This window comes from Onychostoma macrolepis, chromosome 23 (assembly GCF_012432095.1).
Source record: "Onychostoma macrolepis isolate SWU-2019 chromosome 23, ASM1243209v1, whole genome shotgun sequence".
NCBI classification, from domain to species: Eukaryota; Metazoa; Chordata; class Actinopteri; order Cypriniformes; family Cyprinidae; genus Onychostoma; species Onychostoma macrolepis.
This window is the reverse complement of record NC_081177.1, coordinates 13873154-13897455: the sequence shown is the minus strand read 5'-3', so window position 1 is coordinate 13897455 and position 24302 is coordinate 13873154. Positions and strand designations below refer to the sequence as shown.

At 35.7% G+C, this 24302-nt stretch overlaps 1 protein-coding gene across 5 annotated transcripts in view; it reads right to left on the bottom strand.

The window, feature by feature from the left end:
- Positions 1-8444, bottom strand: part of adcy6b (adenylate cyclase 6b) — a 41316-nt gene extending 32872 nt beyond the window's left edge. The window contains exons 1-3 of one of the 5 annotated variants that reach the window (XM_058763193.1): positions 8224-8444; positions 6210-6390; positions 4946-5834 (exon numbers count right to left, since the gene is read on the bottom strand). In XM_058763193.1, coding sequence (XP_058619176.1) covers positions 4946-5833 — 888 coding nt within the window. In that variant the 5' untranslated portion in view covers position 5834; positions 6210-6390; positions 8224-8444. Of the gene's footprint in view, positions 1-4945; positions 5835-6209; positions 6394-8010; positions 8194-8223 lie in introns of those variants that run through there. The other 4 variants (XM_058763190.1, XM_058763189.1, XM_058763192.1 and 1 more) reach the window with 4 other exon arrangements.
- Positions 8445-24302: the final 15858 nt, after the last annotated feature.

The following is a 24302-nucleotide window of genomic DNA, read 5'->3' as shown; positions in this document are numbered from 1 at the left end:
ACAATTATTATATCAGACATTGGAGCACCAACAACTAGTGAGCCAAAATCATTCCAATACTGCCATTTGATTCTTCACTAGCAGTACTTTTTTTTTATCATTCAGAAACCACGCCTATAGACCAGCACTGAGCTCATGAGTGTATCTACAGACATGCATTCTTCATCAACAAATGCATTGTTCTTAAGACCTTGATGTACTCTTAAAACATTGTGATACTCAAACACTCAAGTGCAGTTATCTGTTTCTCTGCCGCAGTGGAATGTCCATCAGTGCATCTCTAATGCATCTCCAAACAACTCACCATAGCACTGTACAAACAGGTTTTTCCCCCTGAGATAGCTATCATACATGCTACGGGCATCTGGCATCTGGCTAAAACTGCTCTTTTTTTGTTCACACAATAACAGGTATTAAGTTGATGTATGCTAACAAAAATTTATTTTAGAGCAATTTCACAGAGTATAAAGTCAATGTTTATTTTCATCACCGTGCATTTCCCTGGAATTTTGCTTAAATCAGTTTTCAGGAATCAATGAAGTCTATATATTTAGTGTATCCGGCTAGGCATCAGTTAATTTAGCTTCTATACACACGCGTGTAACCAGGTCTTGGGCTAAAAATAACACATTCAGCTTGGTGTCTCTGAAAAAGGTGTTACATTTATGTCTCTAATTTGCTGGTCTCTTCATGAGCCTAGTTTAACCCCATGGGACAATGTTGGAACAAAAGCCACAGAACAGGTGCTCTCATAGACTGGAGTCACAGAGTGCCAGTGAAATCACAGTGTCTGCCGCCTCTCTATATGACAACCAAAAAAACTTGCATCTCAGGACACAAACAGTCCCACACCTGCCAATAAGCAGTCAGACCAGGTGACCAAACATATTTTCCATTTGAACGGCGGGCTTAGCTTTACATTTTTATCCATATAAAGCTGTAAGTGGGCAGTTCTCTATAATGTGACTTTTTTTTTTTTATTAACTTTTTTAAATTTATTTTATATTTACATGTTTGGGAATTGATTGAATGCGTGAAAACTGTGCATTACATACCAAAGCCAAAACTCTGGACATAAACAGTCCCGCATCTGCCAATAAGCAGTTGGACCAAGTGACCAAACATATTTTCCATTTGAACAACAGCCTCTGCCTTACATTTGTATCCATACACAGCTGCAAGTGGGCAATTGTCCATAATGTGATTTTTTTTTAATTAACATCTAATTTTGTTTAACTTTATCAATTTTATTTTATATCTATTGGGAATTTAATCAATTGTGAAAACTGAGCATTACATTATTAACATTATTTAGTAAATGAATAACATTATCCAATAGCCTGTGTGGCCTAAGTAATGTCATCGCATAAAAAAGCTGCATAAATTTAAGTCATAAAATATTTATTTAAAAAAAAAACACACAAAGTCCGGTCACAAAGAATTTTTTACATTTGAAAATGTTTAATCATTTACAATAAGACTAAGATTATGAAATACACATACTTTTTGCATTGCCTAGTTCATTTAAAAGATCTTGTAATGTGTTTTTTTAAAGTACAAAATATTATGTGTAATCTCTCATTTATTAAGGTTTAAGTGGATTTCAGAGCAGTATGGCAATGCATTTGGCTCATTCACTTGTAGAAAATTGCTTGATTTGCCTTATAATTGTCTTGAATTGCCTTATATTTATTTTGGATAAAAACAATAATTATAAAAGACCTTTTTAGATGAGCTTCAGTATGGCACACCGCAGGACATAGCAACTTTCCAAAATTACTTCATGTCAATTACCAAGATCTACACAGCAAAATCAATTAAATACTTTCCTCCCTGCAATCAGCCCAGAACTTTAAGAGAGCAGCAGTATGGAGCTTTTCACCCACACAGTGGCATGCCACACACATAAAGTATCTGCGGCTTCCACGACTGAGGGCCATCTCATGAGCCCTGTTGTGAAAAGGGAATTCGTGACTACAAGTAAATGAGAGAGACCGAGAGAGCAAGCGAAAGAAAGGCCTGGGCTGGCTGTCTTTTTTCAGCCCAGCACGTCAGTCCGGCGCTATTTCATACTGTCGATCCCCAGCCATTCCTGTCACCACATTCCGCCCCACACCACCCCATCAGTGTGTATCTTCACAAAGACAGCTATTGTCCCGCTGGTGATCGCCCACTGACCTGCTCTATCTGCACTGCACTGCCGGTCATCTCCGAGGGACACGCAAACAGGACAGCGAGAAGGAGTGCAGGGGGTGTGAGAGAGAGAGATGGTGGGGGTCGGACATGGAGAACCGAGAGAGATAAAGGGAATGAACAGTAGATGAGCTTCGTGAGGAATAGCTGCATTTCTAAGGACGAACAAGAAAACCATGTGCTTATCCATACTAGTCATCCAGCAACTAACTAGTGGATACTTTATCTAGACTTCTTATAGCACTAGTGATGAATTTAGGTTGAATTTGGACACACAACTTCTGAGAGAGGGATTTCACGTCACATTTTAGCATGCATTACTTTCAACACCCAAAAACAGAGTATTAAATAATAATACATACCAAGACATTGACCGGTGAATCTCAAATTACCTGCTGTAAATTCAATTCCAATTATTATACATAATCCAAAGGTATTAATCTTTTGTGATGTCTGTGATACAATGAAAAATAAATTGGTGTAGAAATTGCCAGTCAATTTCACAAACAAATACAAAGAAATGGCAAGTAACACACTGAATAAAACACGAAAACACGAAGTAAAAATAAGGAATTAGTATTTTCTTGTCAAATGCACGCCAATAATCTTTGGGTTTATATCACATTCAAACAGAAAAGTTATAGATAGATATTTAATTACTGTATATCTTGAAGAGATGCAAATTTAGATCTCTAAAGTTAATCTGACATAATTGTAATAAATGTAATCTTTAGCATTATTCAGTCCTAAACTCATTTAATTCATTCTAAATAGCATTTGAAACAATTAATATAGTTTCTAGTGTGTGTGTGTTGGTGTTTAGACAAAAAAGGTATAATTTTATACAATATCAGGCATAACATTAAATTAATATTGAAAATACTGCACTTTGTTTCTTTGGAAATAATCCTCAAGTAACATTTCTATCAATGGTGATATCAGTTGCTTAATATTTTTTGTGTAAATCTATACTTTTTTCAAGATTCTTTGATGAATAGAAAGTAAAAAAAACAAAAAAACAAAAACAACAGCATTTATTTGTCTTCACTGTCAGTTTTAATTATTTTAACGCACCCTTTATTAATAAAAGTATTCATTACAAAAAAATAATCTTACTGACTCCCAAACTTTTGAACTGTAGTGTATATTATACAGTTCTTGTAATCAAACTGACCTGTCACTCAACATTTGTAAACTACACAAATACTGAACAACTCCTATCCTCAACCCAAGACTGTTCTCATCAATGAACTGTAAGAACAAAAGATCACAGAGCAAACATGGAGCCATACCTTGCTCGCTCTTTGCGAGAGAGCAATTATATAAGGCACTAAGCAGCCACACAACCGATGGACTTTTGTCCTGCATTGATTGCCCACAGGGTTGGAACCTATCCCAAATGTCTATGACGAGAATCTACAAGTACATGCTCTGGGCCATGGCCTGAGTCAATCAGCAGCCATTATCCCAATCCATTTCTATCATGCTGAGTGCCAAGTAGAGAGCCCACAGCCCAGCTGTCTAAGGAGCAAACACGCAAAAGCCCAAGCTCACTGAACCAGTATTAACAGTGTCAGCACTAGATCACATTGAACGCGGAGCTGACACAATAGATGCATTTTAGCCCCTGCATGGAAACACTGCATGTTAAATGCATCATATTAAGAGCAGTGAAGGACTAAGCAAAGTTTGAAAAGGGAAAAGAATTTTGCTAACTAGGACCCATCTTCACTGCAGTCTGAAACTGTCATGCCAGGCATTCCTTTAAAAGTACTGAAACAATCAACGCTTTCAAACAATAACCAATTATCCACTGAACTCTGCGACTCCAAAGAATTTGGAGATGTGAAAGATTGTGCTTTCAACTGATCAGTTACTTGGCGTTTATTCTCCACCACTGTGGCTTTGCAACATGTGGTGTAAATAATGTGCAATTCTTTTCTTCAAAGAGTTCTAGTACTAATACACGCATACTAAAAATACATATCTCTCAAGCTGGACATTTTCCTGTGTAATAAAGGAATAATTCACCCACAATAAATATTCTGTCTTTATTAATTCACCCTCATGCTGTTTTAAATTCATATGATGTTATTATTTTCTGTGGCACATTTTTGCTGCATTTTTACACAGACCAGAACTGAGAAGCTCAAAAAGGACAAAAACATTAAAAAAGCACCAATAAACTATCATAAAATTGTATGTGCAAGTGGAGCTTACCTTTAATTCTCAGTTGAGAATGAACTGTAAAAATGCAGCATCCTATTTAGTAGTCTTATTTACATAGTGTCAAAATTGTAAAAAGAAAATAAATAAATAAATGAGGAAAAATGCAAGCTTTGAGGATGAGCAATCAGCAATCAATAATAATTAGAATTATTTTTAAAATTACTAATAATTAAATTTATTAGTATTATTAGCTTTTCATTCATGTGGCTTCAGAATACTTGGAATATAGTGCATAAGTTGTATGGAGCACTTTAATGGTGCATTTATGGTCTTTTTTGTCCTTTTTGGAGCTTGACATGCATAGTAATGGGGAACGTTTGTTGTATAACAAGAGCTGATTAATGATTCATTAAAAAAAAAAATTCTACTTTTGTGTTTCACTGAACAAAAAAAAAAAAAAAAAAAAAAAAAAACTTACAACAGGTTTTGAACAACATGAGGTTAAGTAAATAACAGCCTAATTTTCATATTTGTGTATAATATTCCTCTTTTAATTTTAATTGTATCAGAAGCATACACATACCTGTTTATTAAGGAAGTAATCCTCAAGGTTGAGTCTCCATGCCATAATCATATGAATGGTGGAGAGTACAGCTCCAGTGATCACAGCTGCTCTCATTCGCACCGGCAGCAGTGTGTAGATGATGTAGATGAAGAACACTGTCAACCATATCCCTTCAGACGCACTGGGTGGATCCATCATCAACAAGCCAAACACCTGCACCACTACTAACACCACCATGACCAAATAGCTCACGATCCACATGTAGTCCTGGTGGAAGCCGTTTCTGTTACACACCACCATCAAGGCTAAGAACAGGCCCATGGCAACGGAGAGCACCGAGGCTAACGCCACATCTGGTGGACCTTGGACGCAGTGGAACGCCAACATAACCCCGCAAACCACAACCAGGACCCCCATGAGCATCGTAAGAGAGCTCTGGTTGAGTCTGAAGAAGTACCGTTGATATAGTCGCTCGAGCTTGGCCGACTTAAACTTCTTAGACTGAAAAACATGAGCCAGATGCAACAAGCAAGTCATAAAACACCTGTCGGGACCCTTCCTCTCCTCTCCGCCGTCATCGGTGTCCCCACCATCTTTCGTTTGCCTCGTCTCAGAATCTTCAAACGCCAGGTCCACGGCTCTCAGACCCACATCACCCTTCCTGCCATAATGGTCTTCCTGCCAAACGCAGCGTGTGCTGAAGTTGCTGCTGGTGGCGCCCCCTGCTGCACGGGAGTAGTGTTGGGAAGGGGGCTCCATAGACTCAGGGTCCCGTAGACAACTCATGTAGCGTGGGTTGCACAGGGACGAGCCCCTTTTACGCCTCGACTTCCTGCCATTGCGCTCACCCCATGCCGTCTTATGGTTGTCCACTCTTGCAGCTTTAAAGCCATTGACCCAAGACATTCTGAAAGCAAAAAGATGGTCCATAAGAACAGAAAACCTGCTTAAATATAAGTAAATAAATATTTTTAATTTTATTTATTTAGTCATATCAGCATCAAAGGCTATATTCATGTCAAAAATATTACTATAAACCAACTATGTAAAATCTTTTCTTGAAAACTTAAGAAGCCCATTCTTAAAAACATAGAGTTTCTAAAAATATAACTGACACTATAACTGTTGGCCATTCCACTTACTGAAGGAATTCCCATGCTTTTCCTTCTAAATTCCTACATAACTGCAATTTATATTTGCCTACACAATTAATTCCAATTAATTAACTGGTAGCGTATTTACACAGTGAAAGCTGCCAAGTTGTTTAGTGAGGTCGACTTACCTGTGTGGCGGCACTGCTCTTTTTAGCAAGGCACTGCATTTACTCTAGTGTAGAGAGCTAATATTACCAGCATTTTTCTGAGCACAGGGTTTGTCAAGTTCCACGACACCCACTTAAGCACAGGGTCAACAGAAAATCCTCGTATAGCACCAAGATCTCTGCATCTCTCAGCCACCCGAGTCTGCTGGTACAATACAAATAGAGCACATGCAGCATGAGTGAAGCATGAAAATGAAAAAGGCAAAAGACAAACCTCTCTGAGATTATCAGTGTCTGATTACCACTAATAACTTTCGCTAATAGCCGTTGCTGAATTCGCTGTTGACATTAATATGTGTTTATTCATGTTTATGCCTCAATAGGTTAGTAAAAAGTATTGATTTCAAGCTGTAATTAACCAGCTATTCTGCTTTCTCAGAAATGTTAATTCACATGAGAGCAAATTAAAAGAGCTGAAAATAAAATAAGAGGAAATACTCTATAGCTAGAACTGACTGATGCTAAAAGCGTCCAATCAATCTCACAGTAAACCTACGAATGCACAAGGAAAAAAAGAGCATCACAAATACAAACGTTTGAAAAGACTTAGGTTAATCCGACTGTCCAAATGCCTAGGATTTGACTTTCAAAGCTAACCACAAAAACGGTATGTTTTAAGACGGAACGTTTTCCCAAAATATAAACACAGGCCAGTTTCTAGCTTGCTGTCAGACAACAAAGGACTTACGGTCCGTGTGTCATCATAAGTCAACGCTCTGTAATTCAGATTAAATTGTCCATGCTTCCCCAAATTTGCTCAGATGAGTCACCACTTTACCTCATGTCAGCGGCATTAGTGACTTCAAACGATGTTTTTTTAAGGACTAACTGTTTGGAAATGAAATAAGAGGTAACCAACTCCAATATAACTCTGAAATACAGATTTTAACCACAACTACATCAAGAAGTTTTAGCATGCAATTCATCTAAAAATATTTTTTAACATTTTTTCTATATATATATATATATATATATATATAAAAAGCACACACAATTTATATATAGTCTTTCTAATTCTTTAAAATGAACTAGTCAAAACTGTGTTAGTTGTGAAAAACTTAAAAGAAATGTTAACAGTTCCAAGATAAACACTTTGTCTAAAACATATTTTTAGCCTATAATCTTGCAAATTTGTGGAATAAAAACAATCTACATGTCAAAATTCAACTCCCCCTTAATGCGTGAGCTTGAAAGGCAAAATGTGTATTATTGATCATAATCAAACACAGCTATCTAAATAAAGTTATGGTGGTCTGTGGTGAACACGGGCTGGTTTTTCCTTCATGGATCCCACTCTAGAGACATTGTGGCTTCACATTCAATTGCAAGCACTAATTTAACTTGGCAGGAAGATTCAACCATTCATTCAGTACTGACATGAGGAAAAAAAAGTCAGGGATGATAAAAACGTTTAACTTGCTGCAGTAAAACTATATACAGTAATGTCAATGACAGAAGAAAAAGCCTCACACACAAAAATTCATAGGAAAACAGAGAGATATGATAAAATAAGTCAGTGTAACCCACTTAGGATGTGTCTATACCTCAAAAGCAATACCATGAGAGTACACTGAAAGACTAGACAATCTCATGACCTATCCATTGCAATGGCATGATTTAGTCACACTACATTTAAATGCTGCCACAGTTGTTAAACAAGTAATCACCATAAACAAACTCCGAAATGTGAAGAATGTGTCTGGTTTCTAGTGCAGTGCATTATAGAGCCCTTTGCAGTAAGGTTACTGCAAGCTCAACATACCTGATCGTGAAGAGACTGATCTTAAAAGACAAACGCAGCTACATATCCTTACTCTACTGTTAATTCGCTTTCATCAACGACTGCTGCAACTATAACATGTTGCCCGAGGTTTATACGCCGCTGCCGCTGCTAACAAGCCCCACAACACACTGCAAAACAAGCACACATTTCAAGAGTAAGCGAAAGCACATCCGTAGGGCAAGCAGCACTCACCGAAAGCCCCCATGAATCAGCAGCGCAACGTGCTTCAATCGCGAAATCACGGAGTGGAACTGTCGCTTGACCGAGAGCGTGTTTAACGGCGAGTGACTGACTGGGCGATGGTTACATTCCCAACGCACGCTACTGATACAGTCACGTTCGTCTTCATGCTTCTTCACGCGCTGCTACTATCCACTGAAGTCTGGAGTCCCCCTAGAGGTGCTGTGTGTGTGTGTGTGTGTGTGTGTGTGTGTGTGTGTGTGTGTGTGTGGCTTTGGTGTTGCCTACATTGTGGGGAGCAAATGTCTCCACATAGACAGTAAAACCAGTTATATTCTTGACGTTGTGGTGACCAGCCCAAATACCACGATGGCAGGCTTAATAAACATGTTAAATAGAAATGAAAACGTAGAAATGCGAAAAGGTTTCGATGTGGGGGTAGGGATATTGTTAGACATAAGGTGTTCGTTTAGTTTAAAAAGTATAACATTTAATGGAAAGTCTCCACTATGAAAAACACAGGGTTGTACTCTTGCAAGATTGAATTGAGAATTTTACATCTAGATTTAGAAAAGTAGAACTGAAATAAATTTAAATTCAAAGAAAATATAAGTTATATTTGTACGACTGAAATAAGTGTGATTTTTAACAAGAAAAAAAATTAAAGATGGCTTGACAAAATCTTGTTTGAAAATTTGAAAATTTTTCCTGAAATTGAAAAAAACCTATATGTTTATATATATATGTGTGTGTGTGTGTGTGTTATACATATATATATATATATATATATATATATATATTACACATACATATTTTATGAACCAGCAGGAAAATACTTAATTTTACAGAATGCCATTACTGTGTTGAATTGAGGTGTGAACTAATGCTATTGAAATGTGTTCATAATTCATCTTTTTTTTTTTTTTCAGTTTTGGTGTTTGTACAGATTGTACACTACCTATATAGACTTATTCAAACATAAAGAAACAATTATGAGGCCAACTGAAGTGCTCATAACTAAATATAGCCAAAAATGTTTTGCCTTAAATCTAATATGTCAACAGGTTTCTGGTTTAGGTTATAGGGTTATAGGGTTTAGAGGTATAGGCTACAGTAAACCAGTAAACCAGTAATAAACATTGCGCCTATAAGAGGTCATCACGAATGTAGCTTCTAAGCTTTCTACTGTATGTGTTTGTGCTAAAACAGGTGAAGGAATATCATACATACAGGATGTTTTACACATTCCCCCTGCTGACACTAAAGATGTTTAATTGCTCTATGTTGTGTAAACACACACTACCAGCTACAGGTTTGGACACACTTAACTGACTTCATGGTTCTCGTGAATAAATAAGTAAATTTAAATAAATAAAATATTGTAGGATATCCTTTTGTTTGTATATGAATTCCTTGACAAATATATTTAAATAAAATATGAAATAATAAATATTCTTTCTTGTGAAGCCAAGAGTATGCAGAGCTACAGTCTAGGTAAAGGGTGGCAATGTTTATGAAGCTAAAATCTAAGTAGTTTGGATTTGTTTAACATTGTTCAGCTCACAACATAAAGTCCCATACTTCCGTTTGTGTTTTTATGGTATTATTCTAAGGTTAAAAATAGTCAAAATAAAGAATGAGTAGGTGTGTCCCAACGGTTGACTGGTAGTGTATGTTTTTCATCAGAATAATTACATGACAGTACATGACAAACAGACTTGTGGCTTCGCTACCTTTTAAAGTGGTTGTTCTGGATAGTGTTTTCTTTCTGTTTTGCTTTTTGAAGCTCCATTGTGAGCCTTGCCTGAGGATTCTACGCTGATAAAAACAATATGTGCTTGTGCATGCGTATATGTGTGTGTGTGTGTGTGTGTGTGTGTGTGTGACTGGTTAGTGGCCCCACTATGCAAATAAAGCTTTATTTGTTCTGCTTACAGAACACACAACCTTTGAGTGCAGTTTGGTCTCCTTGTCAGAGCTGTGACTAGTGTCCTCTGTGGTCATGCTTTAGGGTTTTATCTGTTTTTACTGAGGCAGATTTCACACAGCAAATCCCACTTTCATGTTAACATGTTTCATTTACAACCATAAGCTGATTTATTTGAATCAGGCTCATAAACAGACAAGAGGAAAATCTAAACACATCCAACTTTTTTCCCCTGGTTGGACAGAAAAGTGCACAGATTGCATGACTTTTGGCATTGAAAGCAACCAGGAGTTGAAAAACATATTTACCACCCTGTTTTCATTTACAACACTGGTTTTCATGCTTTAAATGAAAACTACCACCTTTTGTGAGAATCACAATCACAAAAACACATACCAGGCTTCCTACAATCATGGAAAAATGGAAATATCCATGAAATACAGATTAGCCGGCCTGGAAAAAAATGGAAATTGATTAATAGAATAGAATAGAATAGAATAGAATAGAATTTTGTGAATGCAATCTATATAACAATCTTTATAGCATAAGAGTTCATCGGACAAAAGATGAGGGAAACTTGAAATATCTTTTTCCTCAGTGTCCTATGACATTGCAAGCACAAAATGATAAGACAGATGATAATAATTAGAGACAAAGTCCAAAATGTGTACAATTCGACACTAAAATATTATTCTAATACTCCACAATATAAGCAAACATATGACAAAAATATCCCCTTCTGAATGTTTGAGTGCGCAAATACTCCAAACGTAATGTCACTTTAAATAAACACTTCCTCCCATAACAGTAAAGTGCCTACCACCCAGATCAATAACTGCTCACACAAACATACACTTTAACTTTCAAATAAACCTTTATCCCACTTTTACAACAAGAATGAAAATATTTTAGGATATGAACTTTGAGTTATAGGAGCTGGGCTTTGGCCTTCCACACTGACTCCCACACTAGTTTCACTGCACTTTATTTTCCTCCGACTCCTCCTTCCTGCACATTTACCTTCTGCAAGCCTCTGTTCTGACTTGGTTCTGTCTGAACTTTTAATTTCCTGTCTTAAATCTTCAGCAGCCCCAAGCAAAGCATGAAATTGGAGGTCAGAGGAAAAACTACACTTGTCTTTCTGCAGATTCTATCGATGACAAAACATCAGTTTTCAAACAGTCTTATTCCAGTGTTTTATGTGTATTTTGTCTTTGTTGCATCAGTAGTATAGTTGACATTTAATGGATTTATCCTACAATAACCACACATCTTATCACATGCCTCCTCTCACCAAGTTGTGCTGCTATAAAACAGTCAATGCTTGTCGTTTACTTCTGATTTTTCCAATAATTAGTGCCACACTGTGATTGCATACTACATGTTCACCCAACAACATTTATAAAGACGATAAATCAGCATTCCATGGGGGCAATGCAGCAAAGGAAATGCAGTTTTATTTAGCAGATTTGATTATACATCATTATTAAATTTGCCAGGAGTCAAAACTTTTATAAAGTTATAGACTTATAGCACATTGAATAATACATGGCATTTTGAAGTAGAAAATCAGAAATAGTATTTATCGTAGAACTTCAATAATCTTGAAAATCTTTTTTTTTTTTTGCAGTGTACTGCCATCTAGAGTTTATTAAAATGCAATAGCTTCTTCATATAGATGGCTAAATATGACAAACTTCGAACTTGTGAATGATTCTTTATAGTTTGCTCCTCTCAAGTTAAACCTGTAGTGTGTTTTATACATAGGTGAGATTTGATTCTTTTAACCGATTCATTTGCTTCATGGTTTGATTCAATGTTTGCGAATTTGATTTGAGTTTCATGAAGCCTTTCTTCGACAAGCACAAGCAAATAGAGAGTACAGAGTTTTAGGTTTCAGTAATTCCTCATGCAAATAAATATATAAATGACATGTCTTTCCATTTAGTTCTAATAATTAATCTAAATCGTTTTTAGGTCATATTAATTGCACATTTGCAGTGTTTCAAAATGTTCGCCAGAGGGCAGCAATAACTAAATTTTGCCTGGCGTTCATGGCGTCATGAAAAAAATCCATTCTAGTTTACCCTGATTTCATTAAAAGAGTTTTCCTCACATAATACAGCATGTTCTAAATGTACACAATTCTCATCTATGGACTTTCTGTGCATATTACATAATTACAAAATATGTAAATATGTAAAAATATATAGGCTGCAGGGTTTTTTGTTGTTTGTTTGTCATACAAGTCCACCTGAAAATTGGTAAGAGGAATAGAGTGTGTATGTGTGTGAGAGAGACACCTTTGTCTATTTGACATTGATATAACCTCCTTCAAAAGTCAATAGTTCAATCTAAAATAGACGGCACTGCAAGTCCTGTTCCCATCCAAAGTGCCAGATCAGTGAAAAACGAGAGGAGCCACAGTACTTGTGCCCACACAACCAAAGATACTTACTCTATCTGTCACTGCAGCATCATGGGAAACAGACTGGAAGATCTTGTACATTATTGCTCTTTGTTTTTGTTTTTTTGTAGCTAACATAACATGCAGAGACAACCACAGAGTGACATGCACCATTAAACATTTTTCTAATTTGTGTATGATTATTCTGCATGCAGTTTTTACGATCTCATATTAATTGAGAGACTACATCAAATATTTAGCATTTTTAAAATGCATTTGATGCCTACTGGAAAAAGGAAGTTTAGTTAAAATAATTGGAGACCAAAAATATACACTTAACTTTACACTTTGCAGGAATAATTGAAAAATTGCTAAATAAATAGATAATAATAATAAATAAATAAATAAAAAATACTCACCCTCAGGCCATACAAAATGTAAATGAGTTTCAATCTTAATCATTTGCTTGTAATGTTAAATTTAGAGAAATTTAACATTACATCACTTGCTCACCAATGGACCCTCTGCAGTGAATGGGTGCCGTCAGAATGAGAGTTCAAACAGCTGATAAAAACATCACAATAATCCACAAGTAATCCACATGACTACAGTCCATCATTTAACATCTTATCTTTTTTCTTAAGCAAAAAGCTGCATGTTTGTAAGGAACAACTCCATTCTTAAGATATTTTTGATTTCAAACTGCTTCTTTCAGATAATATCCACTATCCATTATATAGTCCTATCCATAATATTGCTTTCTCTAGTAAAAACAAAAAAAAAAGAAGAAGAAAGAAAGAAAGTTGTCTTGTCTGAATTAGAAGAGAAATAAAACATTCTTAACCAATATGTCAGACTGTTCTGATGAAGAAACAAACTCATCTACATGTTGGCCTGAAGAAATTTTCATCTTGGGTTAACTTTTCCTTTAATAAGCATTTTTCAAGGTACAAGTTTATGTCTATGTTATTTGTCAACTTTTGCTTCTCTAGGCCTACTACACACATGACGAATATGTTCTAGACAGACAGACAGACAGACAGACAGATAGATAGATAGATAGATAGATAGATAGATAGATAGATAGATAGATAGATAGATAGATAGATAGATAGATAGATAGATAGATAGATAGAGGTGGTGTGGATCTAATGTGTTCTTATTTACACTGCATTGTAAGTTGAACTGGATCAGCTCATATTAGATCAAACCATTTTTGTCTCTATGAGTCCTAAAGGACAACGTGAAAAGTGCTGTTCCATTATTTATGAGGAATAGGGTAATCTAATCCTTCCTTTCACCAGTGCATTATGTTTGCTGTCAATGATGAATTCACACGAGTCTGATTCAAACCTGTAACATTAAAAATGCAGGTAACCTATGGGCGTTCATTCGTTAAGAATGGATGCACGGCCACGAAGCTCGCGATGCAACAAACCAAGTGAGAGACGTGCAAGCGATGCTCAGACATGGTGTCTATGTAGGCCGCGTGGGTAGAGATACAGCCGAGCTGTTTAGTAGTGAAGTTTGGTGATTTTTATCACTAAAAATCTGATTAAAAATCCTTGTCTGTTTATCGATCTGTTTATCAGCATCCCCATCATCACACTTCTAGTTTTGTCCAGACACTGGCGTCTAGGCTAGATGTAACTGAGACTAATTCACCTGTTAGTGCCTCATCCATAAACAGCGAGTGTTTAGAACATGAACAGTGTTAAGTTGTAGAGGCTTTCTGTAATTAAGACCGTTCTACCTTCCACTGAGAAAGAACAGTCCAGTTGTTGCTTTTTGTGTAGTGTTCACTGTTAATTCCCAACTGTTTACCGTGTGTTTGCTCCCTTGAGAGACAGTAGAACAACACAAACACGTTATGCAACACCTGACTCAGTCCACATTATGTCTTCTGCTTCTTTGTAGAGTTTATTTTAGTTTAGACAGCAGTGATTCTCTTGATATTACTCTAAAGAGTATAAAAAGCGTCTTTCCTGTTCATTTTCTATAGTTTGAGACCACAGTATGAACAGATGTTTCTCTTTATTTTACTCTCTCTCTCTCTTTCTCTCTATGTGTGTGTGTGTGTGTTATTTGAGACAGCAACAATTTTCATTTTATATTGCTCAAACCCATTTTGTGATTTGCTATTTGTTTGTTTGTTTATTTGTTCAATCATTCTCATCATTTTAAATGGATTTACAAATATGAAGGTTTTCCTCCCTGAGATCTTTGTGGTCTTATGGCTTTTACAATGACTAAGGAAAACAGTTGCCACAGCCCATAATTTCAAAAAAGTTTTAAACTCCAAACTCAAGCTCTTTAGAGGTTTCATACATAATGCATGCCAGAGGGTTCAACCCAGTGAGCAAGTCCATGGGATAGACTGACAGACACAAGGACTGAATGAGCTTATAGGGCTGCCAACATCCTGCCAGAAATTTAGCCTTCTCTCTCTTTCCGTCTCTGCTCTGATAACATTGTGGATTTCAAGCCTCTATTCATGTTTTATTCACATGCACCACTCATATGGAACTCAAATTGATGGGCCCCCTCCTCGGCTCTCCATGCCTGACTGTTCAGAGCAACATGTCCTCATCTATTATGGATCTTAGATCTACTGGACAGTGGAAATTAAAAGTTATATGAGAACCACCATCTGCTATCCACTGCTTCTGGTTATAGGTCACTATTGTCATTGGATAAGTTGATATATTTGTTTATGTAGGTATGTGTTTTTTATGTTATGTACTGTATATGTTTTATATAGGGTTAATTTTTATATAGACATATGCTTCATTATCCTTCCTTCTTTAAAATTAGTTTAAAATATGTATGTATTTTTAATAATCATTACTGATATAGTCCTATTTTTGTAATATTTTTATTAATATATATGCAAACATTTTGACTTATAAATAGTGTAGAATTCTTCATAAATTGTGTCATTACATTGTTTGAAATTATTGAAAAACCTAATTTTTCTATTTATTTTCAGATTTAATAATACAATTATTTTTATATTTAATTTTTTCACCCATTCATTCATTCATTCTTGTATTTATTGTCCAGGACAGTGTGTGTGTGTGTGTGTGTGTGTGTGTGTGCGCGTTTTGTGACATATGAGGACACAAATTTGTATAATGGCATGGGTATGACATAGGTATTACAAGGAGAAGGTGACTTATGATGACAGTACCCCATGTCCCCATATTTCAAAAGGCTTATAAATCATACAGAATTATTATTATTTTTTTTTGAGAAAGTAAAAATGCACAAAGTTTCCTGTAAGGAGTAGGTTTAGGTGTAGGGCAAATACAGTTTGTACAGTATAAAAACCATTACGCCTATGGAATGTCCCCACAATTCACAAAAACAAACGTGTGTGTGTGTGTGTGTGTGTGTGTTACAGTGTATTCCTGAGCTGTGTGTTTGTGATTCCTCTGCTTTCTGAGTACTGCTTTGGAGCCACAGTTTGATCAGAACTGTTCTGCCATGCATTTCTAGGCTCAGCAGCACAGAGAGCATTTAAGACAGCCCCGTCTCACTGCAATACCACACATGGGACATGTTCACATCTTTGACATAAACACAGAAAAAAGAGACACCTGACAGCCCAGCATTCTCTCCCAAACCACAGCACTGTCACTGGATCAGACCTGTTTTCCGGTAAAGAAATATCTCAGCAATTTTAAAGCTGGACAAATTTGCTGTAAGCGGAATTGTTAATGATAACAAAACTTTTAGGAAAACATATTTTGTTATCCCACTGATTTTTCCTGCAATCCAAAAAAAAGGACACAATGTATTAATAAGAAGGAATTTTCCATATTAATTTTTTACAGGTGTCTTATCTGTATTTTTAATTCTGCACTGCGTTGTCTTTTAGGGTTTACAGAAATGGCCGTAAAGTTAATGCAAAATTAGCAGTACATTTTTTTAAAAGTGTGTTTTATGTTGATGTTTCAAACAAGAAAAAAAATGGGTTAGAAAAATAAACTTCATTCAAGACACAACCCAAATTCCAGAAATGTTGGGGCGTTTTTTACATTTAAACAGTAGAACATAGAGAACATAACAAATGTTTAAACTGAGAAATTGTACAATTTTATGCACAAAATGAGCTCATTTCAAATTTGATGCCTGCTGCAGGTCTAAAAGCTACTAAAAAGCTGCTAAAGAGACATAATGGAGATTTAAATAAATAAGAAGGTTTATCTAAGACGTTTCAACATAACTTATGTAGGAGGATAAATAGACACAAATGTCAGATTTTGACATACAGTATAGCAGGAGTCTTTAACAAGGGGTCGGTCAATTATACTTATTTTTGTGTAAAAAAAAAAGAGAAAATATATGTTAAACAAAAATGCAACATTAAGTAACCTAAATTTCCACTGAATGTTACATTGTCCCTTCTTCATCCAAATTATATGAGTATTAATATGTAAATGTACATGAATATGACTTTACGTATCAAAAATGAAATTTTAATAGCTTTGCGATATGATCATTATAATGTATTATTATAGTCTGTCTCTATTCACCAAGGGGTCCTTGGCCTTAAAAAGGTAGACGACACTTGCTATAGAGCTACAAAATTAATGTGTTCTTGGATATATCTGACTGGTTCATATCTGACTTTTAATTATAAACTTTAATATCTTGGAGAATCCAAAAATAAACAATGGCGTAGATCTGATATATAACCTTCATATCATGAATGAACTCTGAGTCAGTGTGGTGCGAGAAAAATGAGAGAACACAGACGCATAAAGGACTAAGTGGGGTGAAAGAGAGAGAGAGAAGGGGAGGGAGCTGAGAAAGGAATAAGACAGAGAGAATATGAGATAGATACTGCTTAATGTGCAGGGGGAGGGAGAATAAGAGAGGGAAGCGGAGTTTGATGCTACAGTACACTTCACTTCTGCCCTGGAGAGGGAGCGCACCATGACCAGCTAGCTGTGAGAGTGTGCACTCTCTCCACACCTCCATCTGAGTGAGTACAGCCACTTCTCTAACCTTTAGCACGACCAAAAATGCTTCAAATGTGTGTTTAGTGGATGTTTCGCAGACTTTGGGATGAATATTCAGTTTGCTTTAGCAGTGTGGTCTGAAAAAAACCTTTAAATATGAAAGATTCAATGCAATAAAAACTGAATCTCACACAAGTGGATAAAAAACAGCTTGTTTTAGCAGAAATGAAGCAGCTTTACATGTCAATTATTGAGGCCAGAATGTTATTTTGACTGCTGAGGTTGTAACTCTTTCTCTCGGTTTCTCCATCCAAAGAAAATATGTTCGTTATGCTGTTATCATGCAGATTCATGTGGACATGCATAGGTTTCTGTTTTATCGTGGTGTCTGTGGAGCTGTTGGCATACTTGCAGGCACTCATGGTGTTTCTTTTGTGTTGGGGGAAGGAGTGCATTTGGAACCGCTGGGCTTCCTGTGTGGGGTCAATTAAATACTGCATGAGACTAGAGCACTAAAAGCCTGTCCCGTGAGGAGAGGAGTGCTTAGTGTGTGTCTGTGTGTGTGTGCAGTGGAGCATCAACGTGCAAAGCCTTGATTAAATTTGATAAACCAGCAAAGTTTTTAGAGGTGAAGACATTTCCTTTAATCAGTTTTATAGAAACTGATTCTTGTTTTTTATTTAACAGGAAGCAGGAATAAAAGTTAGAATGAAGTGGCATGGAATAACCTAGCAGTGTTGTTTGGTACAGTATAGTGCAATATGCAGTATATTTTTGTATAATAGTTTCTGAAGTTTGTAATTATCAGACAAATTATATATGTACTGAACATTTCTGTTTTTATTATTATGAGTTTATCTGTATTATGACAGCACAAAAATATAATTTTAACTAACAAGCATTGTACATAGAGATTATGTGCAACTCAGGCCCTCAGAAAGGCTTTAAATAAATACAAATATTTTAAAATGCAATTACTTTGTTAAACATATTATGCATGTTTAAACCAGAAATTAAATTATCAGGCTACAAAATGTTAAGAATGCTAAAAGTGATTTTGTGTGTGTTTTGTGTGTGTGTGTGTGTGTGTGTGTGAAATATCTGGTTTCTTTTAATCCAGCGCTTAATCATTGTTACTTTGTGATTTCAAGCCATTATTTGTTTTTGAATCGGATAAAATTTTACATTTATTTGCATTCATGCTTAAATGTTTGTTATACAAATAATTTATTTAAAACATAAACTCTTATGGAAATTCTTGATCTAACCCTCACTTTCCAAACATCTCCATATGTATATGTACACACACACACACACACACACACACACACACACACATTATATCAGTTCATGCATTCCCAGTGAAACAAACTATAAATTTGCCATTGCTAGCACACTGCTTTACTGTTTTTGTACTTATAAATGAACTCATTTAGCCTCATTTAATTACAAATCTTTCTCCACTCTTCAGCACTTATAGTACTGTACTCTTATGCTTTACCGCTGTGCAATTCTAGCACTCCCTTGAAATTTGGTACGGTTGGACTATATAGACTACAGCATCTGCTAAATGAATAAATGTAAATGTAAGCATGGGTATTATAGATCAAGTTGCTTTTTATTACCTTTCTTGCCGTCTTGATATATAGTTGCTCAGTCATGCCATTTGATCAGTAGGGGTCAATGCCATGGTGCTGCTACTGTGTGTTGTGTGGGCAAAGTACATCTATAACTCTCATATGCTTCTGTCATCTCATTTTGGTGACTTGCGTCATTCTGGTGTCCATATTCCACTTTCACTGCTTGTGGTTGAAATACAAGATGCCGTTTCTATTTTTATCACCTTGTGCAGATATCAGCAGGAACTCATCTTTGATAGGAATTGTGTCCTTGGTACAATAACAAGACGTGTGGGAATTCAGGATATACTGTGTAGTGAGCTCTTATTTAAAAAAAGAAAGAAAGATGAAACTTTGCAAGATAACACGAGGACAGGAAGTTCTCACCTGGATAGAATGAGGTATCAGTCTATTTGCTGCTAGTATTGATTTATCCTGTTGTAATCTGGAATAGAAACAAGAGGTTACCGAATTTAAGTCCTCGCTGGAACTGGTTTTCATAAAGTATGATCAACCACACGTGAAGTCATTTCAGCTGCTATAAGAACTAAACATTTAGTGAACTTACAGGGATAGTTCACCCCAAACCTGTAATGAAGATATTTTGAAGAATATTCGTAACCAAGCAGCTGACGGTGGCCATTGAATTCCATAGTATGGAAAAAATGGGTACTATCAGCTGTTTGGTTACCAAAAATATCTTCTTTTGTGTTCAGCAGAAAAAAGAAGCCCATACAGGTTTGGAAAAACTTGAGGGCGAGTAAATGAACTAAGTATAGTCAAAATATATAATACTTAATATGTGAACTTTGTCAAGGATATTTGCAAACAGTAGCAGAGTTTAGCCCCTGTGAGGGCTTCTACCTTATCCAGCCCACCCTTCTGTTCCTCATGGGTCATCACTCTACATCCAGGCAGCTTTCTGTATGCACCCAGCAGAAGAAAAGCAAGCAGAGTGGAAGAAAAGCTATATTTAGATCAACAGCACACACAAAAAAACATGTACCGTCTTTCTCCATTGCTTAGGCAGAGATGGAGTGACATCCTCACTTTCTGTCCCTCCACTCACCCTCATGATTTTCTTCACCTCAAGCTCTATCGCTTTTTTCCTCTCACTTTGTTCTCCCTCTAAGCTGTTTTCTTGTTCAGGCGATACCGGATTTACTTCTGATATCTAGAAGCTGTTTTTACTTAGATGGAACTTGTATGAAAATAATTATATAAATATATCATTAAAGAAATCAATTATAGGCTTGATATACTATAATAATTTTTTTGTTTATGTTTTAAATTTAAGTTTTATTTTTACATTTAAATTTTTTTAAAGTTTTAGTAATTTTGTTTTGTTTTGATTTTTTAAATATATAGCTTCTGTTAGGTTATGGTTTTTAGTTTAGTTTTAGTTGTTAGAAATGTTTCCCTTGCAACAGCTGAAATAAAATAAGTTTATATTTATTTATATTATAAAATAAATTATATATTATATTTATATTTAATATATTATATTTCAAGTAATGAAAAATGTTGTTTTTAAGTTTAGTCTTAGTTAACATGAACATAATTATCATATTGGCCAGTGTTTAAGATCAGTGCATCCCTAAAGGGCACCAAAAGTCTGAAACCTGAAAATGGCTCTATTATAAATTATTCTAATTAAGTATCTTTTTCCCCTACACTGTAAAAAGTGATAAGTTGACGTAACTTAAAAAAATTGAGGAAACCCGTTGCCTTAAAATTTTTAAGTAAATGATCATTTAAAAAATAAGTTAATTGAATTGTCAAGTACTGAATTGAATTGTTATGTACTTAATAATTTTAAGGTAACGGGTTTCCTCAATTTTTTTAAGTTAAGTCAACTTTTACTTTTTACAGTGTATTAATTTTATATTTCCATTTTTTTTAGTGTCAGACCATCCTGCAAGTTTCAATAGACACAACTATTATTTATGTTATATCATAATGCTCCTTTATTTTACATTTTTCAAAATCATAAAAAATTCAAAACTGTAAACATCTTATGTATTTATTTACTGCTGTCAGGATTTGACCGGTTTAGTCATGTGTTTCAGTTCCTGTTTTTCCTTATTTGGTCTCGTTCCTGTCCATGTTTAGTTTGATTATTAGTATATTCCCCGCACCTGTCTGTCCCTCGTTATCCTGTGTACTTTAGTTCCTGTCTGTTCAGTTCTGGTTTGTCGGGTCTACGTGTTGACTTGGTTGCTACGTGTGTTGTTCAAAGCGCCTGTTGTGATTATTCCTGGTGTTTCCTCGATTAAAGACTGTAAAACGTTTCCTCGTGCCTCCAGCATGTTCCAACTGTGACAACTGCTCTATATAGTAATTATTTTGAAACCCTAGATTTTCAATACGGTCTCAAACTTTAGGATTCCAATGTACTTCAATTAAATACTGTAATTCTATTATGTTCCCATTATAATAGCTGCCCACTGCTCTGGGCGTGTTTGTTCACTACTCACTGTGTGTGCACTTGGATGGGTGAAATGCAGAACACAAATTCTGAGTATGGGACACCATTCTTGGCCACACGTCACATCGGTATGTGAGTGGCCTTGTGTTTGTTTTCAAGCTCACCCAATTGCAAGCATGTGTATAAAATGTATAAAAGAAAGCACAGCAGTAACATAGCCTCAAGATACGCAGCTCTAAAAGCCACAGCGGACAAAGTTGAATTAAGAAATAGCACAAGCTTCCAGCAGCTATAATGGAGTCCAGAAAGAGGTCCAAACAACCAGGGGCAGCCTCAGGCCTCTGTTAGCCTGCTGATTTAATACAACCTGAAGAGGAAAAGCGTACGTATTCATGATTCATTTTCGGTGGTACCGCCCCATTATGACTGTGTGTGCAAGCTGACTCACCTTGTGTTTGTGGGGTGTTCTGCATCATGCTATTGTCAGGACAGTAACGCTGCTGTGAAGGCATCCATCCCCGACCTCATTGGGCGGAACAGATTTACTCTCAGTGGGATCAGGCCTAGAGAGATTAGCAGACAGAGAGAGGTTATCGAGATCAAGACTCCCAGGGAGTTTGTGTGAAAATCTTACAGTGCTGTGAAGGATACAAAACAATGTAATCGTAACGGACCGGTAAATCCTTTTAGAGCCATAACAAAAGCAATACTGCGTGAATTCGGTAATAGATCCAACCACTGATCTATAGAGTCTTTTATATAGAGCAGTGGAACCGACCGAAACAGTTTTATGATGCCATGAGACACGAACAGTACAATAATCAAGACGTGAACACTGAGTAACTTGCATTTTGATTTTTACTTTGTGCATTTTTAATACACAAAATAGTTCCAAACAATGTCAAAGCAGAATCGCCTGTTGCGAATATCCAAAACAGCGGTGTTCTGTAGTTTCAGTGATTCAATGATTAATTCGTAAAGAAAGTCACTTGTGTCGTTGCTAAATGAATCAATCTGTTTGAACGAATCGGTTGACTGAATGATTCAAAGATTCACTCACTTGTCGCCGCTTACTAGCTCTATAAAATCTATGGTTAGTGTTGCAGAACCATGGGTAATTTTAGGTTATCACGGTTTAACTACATTTTGTACCATGGCTCATTTTTGGAATTGAAGGAAAAAAAAAAAACCCGGAGCCATTGTATTTGAGTGGTCTCTGCTGTTTTTACAATAATTTATTGATGCTGGGGTCACAACACTGATTGTTCTTTTTAAGTGTATTATCATCCGTTTACATAGGATTTAGAAAACACTTAATTTACTTTTAATTCACTGTTCCCCATTATAGGGCACCAAATGCATTAGTGCAATTGGTTTCCCAGCTGTTTCTCATCAGGCAGATGTGTTTGTTTGCGTTGTTAATTCATGCACAAGTGAGCTTTCAGTGTCTGGTCCTGATTTAACATTTGCATTAGCTTTTGGAGTCATTTGCTGGTGTCGGAGTCTTCTGCTCATTGAAACAAGCAGGAAATGAAATGATTAGAGCATCCAGGGAAATACTACCATACGGTACATTAGTGCAATAATCAGATTAATTCACAAAAGGTTTTGCAATTTATTAAGTCATTTAACAATGGTGAAGCAAAATGTCAGTGCATTTAAAAACTATGATCACTGAATGGTGCACAGTGACAGACAAAAAAAAAAAAAAAAGTACTGGTACTGTGGAATCCAGTTAGTATGACAGAGCAGACTTACAGATTAATTATAGTGATTTTTTTTCTTGAATGTACATCTTATATAATATTTGCATGTTAAGAAGGTAACATAGCCTACTGAAAGCATTTATGCATGAATGCATTTGTATGTAAATAAAATTTGCATTCACTTGGACTACATTTTTCTGGAAAAATGAGAAGGGGCTTTTAAAACTGACCAGCATGAGTTGATATCTATAAATGTGAGGTGCAAAACAAAGATCCATGATGTAATTGTTGATAGCTGGATATTTTAAATAAATTAAATTAAATTAAATAATTTAAGTATCATTGGCATACAGAATATATCAAATATCATGGATACCAAATATATGGCAGATATAAAAAAACAAAACTGTCTTTAACAATTCACATTTGTGACTCTGGACCACAACAGTCACAAGTCGCATGGGTATATTTGTAGCAATAGCCAACAATACATTGTATGGGTCAAAATGATCGATTTTTCTTTTATGCCAAAAATCAAGATAGGCTATTAAGTAAAGATCATGTTCTATGAAGATATTTAGTACATTTCTCACTGTAAATATATCAAAACTTATTTTTTTGATTAGTAATATGCATAGATAAGAACTTAATTTGGACAACTTTAAAGCCAGTTTTTTCAATTGTTTTTTGCACCCTCAGATTCCAGATTTTCAAATAGCCTAGTTGTATCTTGGCCAAATATTGTCCTATCCTAACAAATATCAATGGAAAGCTTATTTATTCAGCATTCAGTTGATGTGTAAATCTCTGTTTCAAAAAATTGACCCTTAAGACTGGTTTTGTGGCCCAGGGTCACATTTAGTCATTAAACAGATGTTTTTATCCAAACCAACTTACAAATGAGGAATATTTTATCATTCAAGACAATAGCCAACAATGCTAACAAAAACTGCCTGTTACTTAATAGTTTACCAAATATGTGGCAGAAAGCTGCAATGCTTTGTTATGGTAGGCTACATAATGAACATTATCTAGTG